Below are 10,335 nucleotides of genomic sequence, written 5' to 3' on the forward strand. Positions count from 1 at the left end.
TCTTTGTCTTCCACAATATTAATGAAGTTAGTTCATAAAGACAAGATTTTCCATGGGCTATATTGGAGTCATTGAATTTTCAGTGGCCTAAATTTAATTCTATCCCTTTATTTCTATCTCAAGAAGGCATATTACAATACATGCAAAGAAGAGTGACATTATTTTCACAAAACTCTTGAATCTGATCCTACTAATTTGAAAAAAGCACAGATTATTTCTAAATTTCTTTATTATTACCAACAATAATAATTTAACAAAAAATTACTTGAAACCTTTCTTACTGTTACCATATGCCATATACTCACTTGTGGTATAAATTATTATTGATAATTGGTGACTAGGTGGTTTCTAAAATACCTTAGATTGTCAGCATTCTAAAATGTTGTAATATTTTCCTCATCTGAAAATTGAAGAGCGAGATGATGGTTAGCTTTTTGCAGACCTGCTATTAAAGGACTGGAAATACAAAACGGTGAAAAATCTATGGTTGCCTCTACTTTTATCTTAGTTAAATTACTATATTATTAAAAATAAAAAAACTAGAAATAAAACCCAAATTCTACTGTTGACTAAGGGAAACATGATCTCATTCCATTCCTGGTTTCATGCTTTATTCCTATAGTTTTCTGAAGTCAGGAAATATGTTTTTAAAAAGCCATTCATTTTTAGTTATGACAGAAAATGTGAATAATTAAAGGGGACTATTTTATCTCCTCTACATAAAAACATGAATGGACTGTAATTGCTTCATCTGTGTCCATGTGTGTATAGCTGGGCATTAGTGTTGGATGAAAGGAACATAATGATTTATGTAAGCCTGTAGAGAGGTCTGGAATGAAATACCTGAAAACCAGTCACCTCCAGCTCCAATCCATAACCTCTACAGAATTGGGTGGCTTAGCTCAATATTCTCTGAAGATACTTCTATTTGTGAGATGAAATTGAACTGCACTTACAAATTTGTCTTCTCTGATAAAAAGATTTTTTCATGGTTTCTTTAAATGATGTAAGTGGTTTCCTTAGTAGGCAACAAATCATAGGACACTGTCTATTATCCAAACATAGCCAGGCTCTAGAGCCTTGTTTTTTGAGATGAAAAGCCTATGGATTGGGTGTTTTCAGCAGTCGTGGTGTCTGATCCTATTGATTTTGTAAAAAAATAATAATAATTGACTAAAAATGATTGATCCAGGAGCCAGTGTGGATAAATAATAGCTCACTTAAGCTATTATTTTATCATGTCTATAGCGACATGGCAGCTCACTTCAAAACTGTGCAGTCTCTATTTTGTGGCATTGCCAAACCCTAACTACATATTTCTTATTACTTTCTAGTGGTAAACTCACATGGTAGGTTTTGTAACAAGGACTTTACACTTTTCCCAAGGGGGGAAAATTGTAAAGGGGGAGGGGGGTTGGAATATTTCAGAATATTAGTAAATATCAAAAAGCCCAAATATTTTGAAGACGTTTTGCAAAAATGTAACCTGTGATAATTATTTTTAATGAATATATTTCATCCTTTTTTTTAAAAATTCTCACCTGAGGCTATTTTTCCATTGGTTTTTAGAAAGAGTGGAAGGGAAGGGGAGAGACAGAGAGAGAGCAACATCAATGTGAGAGAGACACATTGATTGGTTGCTTCCTGCACACACCCCAACCAGAGCCAGGGATCGAGCCTGCGACCCAGGTACCTGTCCTTGACTGGAATCGAACCTGGGACCCTTCAGTATGAGGGCCCTGCGACCCAGGTACCTATCCTTGACTGGAATCGAACCTGGGACCCTTCAGTATGAGGGCTGATGCTCTATCCACTGAGCAAAAACTGGCCAGGGCATTAAAAATCTTACTGCACTTTTCAAAGGATAATATAAGTTTAAGTTCCAAACTTTGGTTATTAATTCAGTTAATTGCCTTCAGCTCAGTGATGATTCTTTGTTCAAAACAGTGGAATAAAATTTCATCACATTTTTATGTGATGTAACTCAGTGAGATGGAATAATAAAATAATGGACATTTATCATTTTACAGTTTTCTCACTGGTTATCAGTATATTGTGACTTCATGTGTCTGGAATGAAATATCTTATTTACCTTATTTACCACTGTATCTCTAACACCTTGCCTGTTGCACAAAGTAAGTGCTCAATACATATTTAGTAAATGAATGAACTACTCTGTGGTGGAAGCAAAACAGATATTATTCTTTTTCCCATTTTATAAGTGAATTGACATCACAGAAACATTTAGTCACTTGCTCAAGTTTATATAACCAACAAATGGTGGTGCCAGGCCTTGAACCTAGTTCTTGAGACCCAAAAACCTGAGCTTTCCTTCAGATTCTTGTATATATGGTATAATTCTGATACTAACTGGTAAACCCCATAATCTCTCTGGACTTCATTTACTTTATCTATATATTAAGAGAAGGCATTATTCTGTGGCTCTGAGGTCCCACTTAGTTCTAATACTATGACCTTAATTTACAATATAATTTACAATCACATTCTATCTTCTGAGAGTTTTATATTCACCAAAGAAGTGATGAAGTCCAGAGCGTTCAGAACTGTTAGGTGACCCAGGGAAGGGAAGCCAAGGGCCACTATCACAGGCTCACTTCCTAACAGTGGGAAGAAACTTCAGACTAGACGCTTACTCCTTTAAGAAGTCATTAAATTTGTTTTAAGGTTGGTTTAGGTTGTAAAGAGGCCCTGGGGAAATTCTGTCTGATTGTTAACGTGTTATAGATACTCTAGAAACTTTCTGGCAACAAAGTCCACATTTGATGACCTTACTTACACAGCTAGCTCAACACCCTTGTACCCTTTCCCACCATTTTCCACCTTGTGCTCCATGGCTGTAAGCTGGATGTAGCTTTTATAATGAATCCAGTGGAGACAGCCTCCTTTTGCACATGCTACCAAGAATTTCAGGAATAGATATCAAACTTGGATTTTATTTTTTAAAGAATTATTATCCTCATCACACATAAGGCTCCTTTACAGCAGCTTTGTAAATATTAATCTAGTTGCAATTTGGAGTCTGTTCTTTTAAAGAAATGATTAATCCCCATGTACTAGACTGATTTATTGTTTTTAAGCAAACCCAAATACAAACTGAAGGCCCTATGTAAATTAGTCCCTCTAATTTTCTTCAACCAGTTGTTCATTTAGAATGTACACAAACAGAAGATGTCAAGAACATTTAGTCTGTTATATCTGAAACAGTTAGTCCCCCCACCCCCAACAGAAGATGAAATCTGATTACAGAGGACTTAGCAATGAAAGCTCAACTGGAATTAGAGACAGCTGTCTCTAAGGGTCAAACCTGGCAATACACACTGCAAAAAGAGACCTTTTGAGCTGCACTCCTCTGCAGAATAAATGAAGTCCATTTATCAACATGGTTCCTAAATCAGACTCAAAACTCTGGCCGTTGTCACTTACCGAAAATTTCGAACCACAAACCTCTGACCGTTTCTAAGAGCTGCATTGTTCAACAGGATCCTGAAATTAAATAGCATCTTCTTTTGCTAGTGGAAAGGACGATTCTATGCGCCTGAAAATGCTTCCCCAAAGTAGTCAGTGGGGTCCACTGAAAAGCTAAGAATGCTTTCGATTGCAGTGAGAGAGCAAAGGTAATATTATCCTTCAACTACCTTATCAAATCCCTCTGTTTAGAGATATTGCAGGGCAGAGTTCAGGGGTATTTGAACTTTAAGCCAAGCTTCACCACCACTGTGGGGTTGTTTGGGGTTTTGGTTTTTTTTAGAAAAAATCCTGACTCTTTTAGTGCCCAAACTTCTCATTTTTATAATATATTTATGCTGTCACATACTTATACAGAATTAATTGACAAGAACTCACTGAGCATGTAATATATGCAAGGCACTGCAGTGTTAGCTGGTGTGAAGACACATATAAATAACTCATTCAGAAAACTGTGAATTGGCAGTGCCAAAACCCAGAGGTAGACATGACAGCCCTCAATATTTCCAGTGATATCATCTTCCTATCTCTAATTCCAAGCCTTTACACAAAAACAAATGGAAAGAAGTACAGAAAGAAGTGCCCTGGAAGCTTTTAGTTTTAACTTTATTTTATTATTTTATTTTATTTTTTCATGGCAAGAAGCTGGAGGTCCCATTATGTCTTGCACATAGTACGACTTCAATAAATCAGTAGATGCCTATTAATTATAGCAGGAACTCAGAATCAATACAAGTGGGGAGGGTAGTTCCATATGCTTCTCCCCTGGCATCCTCTCCAGATCACTAAGGGGCCATTCAAAGCTTCACATTAATTCATCCACCTACACTTACAAATTGGATGTTTTCAAAATCTATTCTGTGTTAGATACTTGTTTAGGCTAGAATTTCAGAGGATGAAGATGATCTCATCTTTGCAGAATTTACAGTTCAATTAGGGTGATAAGATTTGTAACTAAATATCCATAACAGGAGCCCGTGGAAGAGGTCCAGAGGAAGTGCTACCACATCATAGGAAAGGGGAAATGCTTTAAGCTGGAAAGGGAAGGAGGTAGGGGAAGAGGGAAAGGGGTAGGGGCTGCCTCTTCTGGTCAATTTATTCAACTTTAGCAAACACAGGTAAGCATTTGCTAGAAGTTTATGTAATACAAGAAAAATGTTATTTAAAAACCAACTATGGCCACTTCAAGAGCAGGGATGGTTGTGATGTCATAATTAATATCATCAGGTAAATAAATCCGGACAAGATTCCCTTCTACTTACAGAGGCTGATGTGGGATAAAGAGCGAGAAAGACCAAAATTTCCAAACCTTTGCCAAGTCTTCTGCTCTGGAAAGAATATTTCAGGCAGTGGCAAGTGTTTGCAAAGGCATGGAGGTAAGAAGTTATACAGTGAATGCTCCAAGTGAGAGCACAGATGGATACTTTGTTTGAAAAGGCCATTAAGCATTGTTTAAGAGGCAAAATTGGCCAGTTGTTGGATAGGATTCAGAGAACAAAATTAGTCTATGTAATACAGGGAAGGAAACTGAATGTTTGCAGGGAGACTGAAGGAGGAGAAGTCAAACTGCATACTAATGTAAAGTCCATATCTTCAGTCAACTGTGCTACTTACACAGACAACTCATATGAGCAATGATGTTTGGGGGGAAATCAAAAAGTGTCTGCAGTGCTGTGGTAGAGAATGTGGGCAGCACTTCTGATATGTTAAAGCAATTCACAAACCTTCATAATTCTATGAAGGTAGGCACTCAGTCCACCAGAAGGATTAAAAATAAAACCTAAACCACCCATAACCCTCAGAGATATTGGAAGAGAAGAGCTACTCCACAAGTGGGATGAGGTTAAAGGCAATTTCACTGAATCTCAAAATACATCTCAACTGAAATCTTTGTCACATGTGGAAAAAACACTTTACAAGATTTATCATTCATCCTCTATTCCACGACTCCTCTAATTCCTCTTCACCTGCCAGGTTTGGCTCCCTACCTAGTTCCTTTTGTCCATCCAACCCTCCATTTGCTCACATTTCTCTGCTGCAAACAATTATGTAACCACAATAGGCTAGGTCTCTATGATGGGTGGGCTCTAAGGGATATAGTGATAAATAGGAGTAACGAGTCCCTTCCCACGTGGAGTTCACCATTTGAAGTGACTCCACAGCACAACTTCTATATGTCTCCTCTGACCCCATACATTCTAATCAAGGTGTAGGGGCTTGTTCCCTGCTCCCTTGCTTCAGGCCCCATGGGACCTCCAGCTTGGCTTGCTCCTCATCCAGCTTCCAGCATCAGGAGTAGGAATAGGTGTTAGATGGAGTTCTTGGAGAAGGTGACACTAATCCTTGATGTACTGGGAAGAATTAGGAAATTGTCAAACTAGAGGGACCAACAAAGGGATATTACAGCAAAGGAAGGAACTTGAGAGTAGATCCAGAGGAAGGAACAAATAGGGTGTGTGGAGTAGCAACAAATGATTCACAGTTGGAAGTATAGATCAATCCCATCATTGACCATTTAAATGAAGCCATGCCACCACCAAGCAAATTATTAAAAAAACACACCAGAAAACCATGAGTGTCTATGTCTTATTCATATCCCCTTTGCATTGTCTTCCCCTACATAATTTCCACTTCTTATGCAAACAACCACAGCTGTCTACCTTAGAATAAACTCCCCATACTCCTCACCCTTATGTGGGCAACCATAGGCATGTTTTATTCACTCTCCCAAAGATCTCCAGTGGAACTGGGTTTCAATTGCCCATAGTAGAAACCTGCTCATCAATGTGCCCTGTATTGCCCTAACAGGCTTGGCTCAGTGGGTAGAGCATCGGCCTGTGGACTGAAAGGTCCCAGGTTAAATTCCTGGTCAAGGGCACATGCCTGGGTTACGGGCTTGATCCCCAGTGTGGGGCGTGCAGAAGGCAGCCAATCAATGATCCTCTCTCATCATTGATGTTTCTATCTCTCTCCCTTACTCTTTGAAATCAATAAAAATATATTTTTTAAAATGTGCCCTGTATTAGCTGTCTTCCCTTCATAGTGTCACTACCTCACTCCCCTACCAGTGCTTCTTTGGATTATCTTCCTAATAAACCACTTGAACTCAAATCAATGTCTGCTTCTGTGGGAACTCAATCTCTGCCCAGGTCTACCTTCTCAACATTTTTTCTATGCTCCCTTGCTTCTCTTCTTGTTCTCTTCTCTTAGGCCCTCTTATCTCTGATTTGGTACCTGGGATTTCAGTGTCAACATCTTTGTCCCCTTATCATAAGGAACCCTCACTGTCAGATTTAGTCCTGGTTACTGTGCAACTGGTGGTGTGCTGATAAATGTTTAATAACCAGCTCTTCAAAAAGGAAAAAGGCTTTGATTTGCAACATAGACTGATTTGTCTTGTGTAAAAGTTCCTACCATGCCATGGTCAGCTTTAAGCTACCATAGTGACATCACTGAACACAGAGTTGAGAAGAGAGGTGTAAGACTGGCTCTTGCAAGCCATTGTGAGCTGGCTCTAGTACATCACTGACTACAGCCTCCATCCAGAAAGGAGGATTTTCTCAATATTCGAAAAAAAAATATTGGAGTCAGATTGTTGAGGGCCTTAGAAAGCCATATTATGGAGTTACAAATTTAATCTATAGTCAAAGAAATATTAATAAAGTTTTAGGGGCAGACAAGGATATGTCATTATCTGCATTGTGTTTTCAAAACACTAATAGAGCACCATTGTATAAGAAGTACAGTGTGGAGAAAATGGAGACAAAGAGACAGAAGATACTATGTTATAAGGGCCTGAGCATATATTGGTACTGTGGAAATAGAAAGCAGGGGATGGATGCAAGAGAGATTTAGGGATTAGAATTCACCTATCAGAACAGTTGATTGGATGTTGAAAGAAGGGAGATGGAAAAGTTAATGAGACTCCAGGATTTTAAGTTTGTGCTATCACATTTGAGTCTAAAATTCCAAATAGCCAAATTGGGTGATAAAAACAATGTAAGTGTCCTGACATATAAAGCTTGTGATCATCATTATGGACTTGCAATGTTTCTTTGAAATTGCTACTGTGTCTCCCTAGTGAAATCTAAGCACTGAAGAGGGAATCAATGTGATGTAAAGGAAAGAATTATGAGAAGGATGTTTTTAAGATCAAATGTGACCTCTGGCTAGGTCACTAACTGATGGTCAATTTGTCTAAGTCACTTGACTCCTCTAAGACCCTCAGAGTCCTCATCTCTTCAACTGAAGATTTTATAAATGAGATATTACACTGCTTGGGAAACTTTAACATGCTCACCAAATATGAAGTACAGTGTCTAAGAGCCTCAACATGGCTATTGCCAAAGATCTATCGCCAATCTGAGCTCTGTACAAATAAGACATACTAGTATGGCTGTTATTGACGTGGGAAGCTCTGTTTAGCTCAGAATGTTTCTAATTACCTAAGTATTTTTTTATAGCTGCCTGTCTGAAGTCTTTAAGACCCTGCAAAACCAAAGCATTTACTCTTTAGTTACAAGCTCTGTGAGATTGTTGCTGGTGATCTGTCTTTCACTGGATATGAACATGGAAGCACAAATTCCTGTCTGAGACCAGTAGCCATACTGTAATCATGAAGAGAAACAACCTTAGAATGAAGCTATGGTTTGACAGAGTGGAAGAAGGAGGAAACCTTGGTCATTTATTACATCATTTAGTTGCAAAATCAACCAACCTCATGACTCTTCTAACAACTGGACACCTTGTTATGTAAAATAATAAATGTCCTTTTCCTTTAAGTCACTCTGAATTGTGGTTTTTGTTACTTGCAACCAAATGCATGCTGATACATAATTTAGCTTAGGTTTGGGGAGGTTTATTTCTCATGTAACAACAGATAGAGAATAATGTCCTTCAAAGATGTGGTTCTAGTTCAAACCCTATCATTTATTCATTGAATGACCTTGGCAAGTCTTATCTGTAAATGGAAACAATATTCTCATTATCTCCTTTTAAAATATATTTTGGTTAAATTAATATATTTAATATGTTTTGTTGTTTTTAATTTTTAGGCTGGATTATATGGTAAGTATATGTATACCTTTAGAAGAAACAGCCAAAATATTTTCCCAAGTGGCTATATTATTTTATAGTTCTCCCAGGAATGCATGAGGGCTCTAGTTGCTCTGAATCCTTGTCAGCACTTGGAACTATTAATGTTTTTCATAGTTGCCATTCATATAGGTATGTAGTAGTTTTTAGTTGTGGTTTTAGTTTGTATTTTCTTAAAGGCTAACAATTTTAAGCATCTTTCTTTGTGTTTATATGCCATTCATATATCTTCTTTGGTGAAGTGTCTGTTAAATCATTGGCCAAATTAATTTTTTTTATTGTTTAGGCCTAATCAAATTCTTTTTTATTTTAAATCTTTATTGTTGAGAGTATTACAGATGTCCCTCTTTTTTCCCTCACTGCCCCCCTCTACCCAGTTCCTGCCCCACCCCGAGACTTTGCCACCCTATTGTTTGTGTCCATGCGCAATGCATATATGCATATATGTTCTTTGGTAATTTCTTTCCATCCCTCAACTTCCTCTTCCCTCTGAGATTTGTCAGTCTGTTCCATGTTTTCATGCCTCTGGTTCTATTTTATTCATTGGTTTATTTTTTCATTAGATTTCTTGTTTATTTATTTTTATTTTTTGATTCAATTTTTGATAGATAGGTATTTATTGCCACTTTATTGTTCATAATTTTTTTCTATTTCTTCTTCTTCCACTTCTTAAAGAATACCCTTCAACATTTCATGTAATACTGGTTTGGTGGTGATGAACTCCTTTAGCTTTTTCTGTCTGTGAAGCTCTTTATCTTAGCTTCAGTTCTAAATGAGAGCTTTTCTGGGTAAAGTAATCTTGATTATAGGTCCTTGCTATTCATCACTTTGAATATTTCTTGCCACTCCTTTCTGACCTGCAAAGTTTCTCTTGAAAAATCAGCTGTGCTCCCTTGTACGTAACTAACTGTTTTTCTCTTGCTGCTTTTAATAATCTCTCTTTGTCCTTAGCCCTTGGCATTTTAATTATGATGTGTCTTGATGTGGTCCTCTTTGGGTTCCTCTTAATTGGGACTGTCTGTGATTCCTGGACTTGTAAGTGTATTTCTTTCACCTGGTAGGGGAAGTTTTCTGTCATTATTTCTTCAAATAGGTTTTCAATATCTTGCTCTCTCTCTTCTTCTGTGCTCCACCCCCATAATGCAAATGTTAGTATGCTTGAAGTTGTCCCAGAGGCTCCTTACACTATCTTCATATTTTTGGGTTCTTTTTTCTTTTTGCTCTCTGGTTGGGTGTTTTTTTCTTCCTCACATTCCAAATCACTTATTTGATTCTTGGAATCCTCTACTCTACTGTTGAATCCCTGTAAATTATTCTTTATTTCAGTTAGTGTATGCTTAATTTCTGACTGGTCCTTTTTCATGTCTTTGACATTCTCACTAAGATCCTTCAAAGTCTCACTAAGTCCCTTGATGCTCTCATTAATTCTCTTGAAGCTCTCATTAAGTCCCTTGAAGCTCTCATTAAGATCCTTGAGTAACCTTATAACCATTGTTTTGAACTCTGTATCCAGTAGTTTGCTTGCTTCCATATCTTTCATTTGTGACATGTTTCTTTGTCTCCACATTTTGTCTGCTTCCCTGTGTTTATTTCAATGTATTGGGTAGAGCTGCTATGTCTCCTGTAATTGGTAGAGTGGCCTTGTGTAATAGGTGTCCTGTAAGGCCCAGTGGCTCAGTCTCCCCTGTCACTTGAGCTGGGCACTCTAAGTGTAGCTCTGTGTAGGCTGTGTGCACAGTCTTGTTGTAGTTGAGC

General features: G+C 37.7%; 1 protein-coding gene across 1 annotated transcript in view; it reads right to left on the reverse strand.

Annotated features, from left to right (window-relative positions):
* Positions 1-3,576, reverse strand: part of OTC (ornithine transcarbamylase) — a 57,586-nt gene extending 54,010 nt beyond the window's left edge. Inside the window, exon 1 of the mRNA XM_079765490.1 lies at positions 3,445-3,576. Coding sequence (XP_079621616.1) covers positions 3,445-3,521 — 77 coding nt within the window. The 5' untranslated portion in view covers positions 3,522-3,576. The remainder of the gene's footprint in view (positions 1-3,444) is intronic.
* Positions 3,577-10,335: the final 6,759 nt, after the last annotated feature.

This window comes from Cnephaeus nilssonii, assembly GCF_951640355.1.
Source record: "Cnephaeus nilssonii genome assembly, chromosome: X".
Classification (NCBI taxonomy): Eukaryota; Metazoa; Chordata; class Mammalia; order Chiroptera; family Vespertilionidae; genus Cnephaeus; species Cnephaeus nilssonii.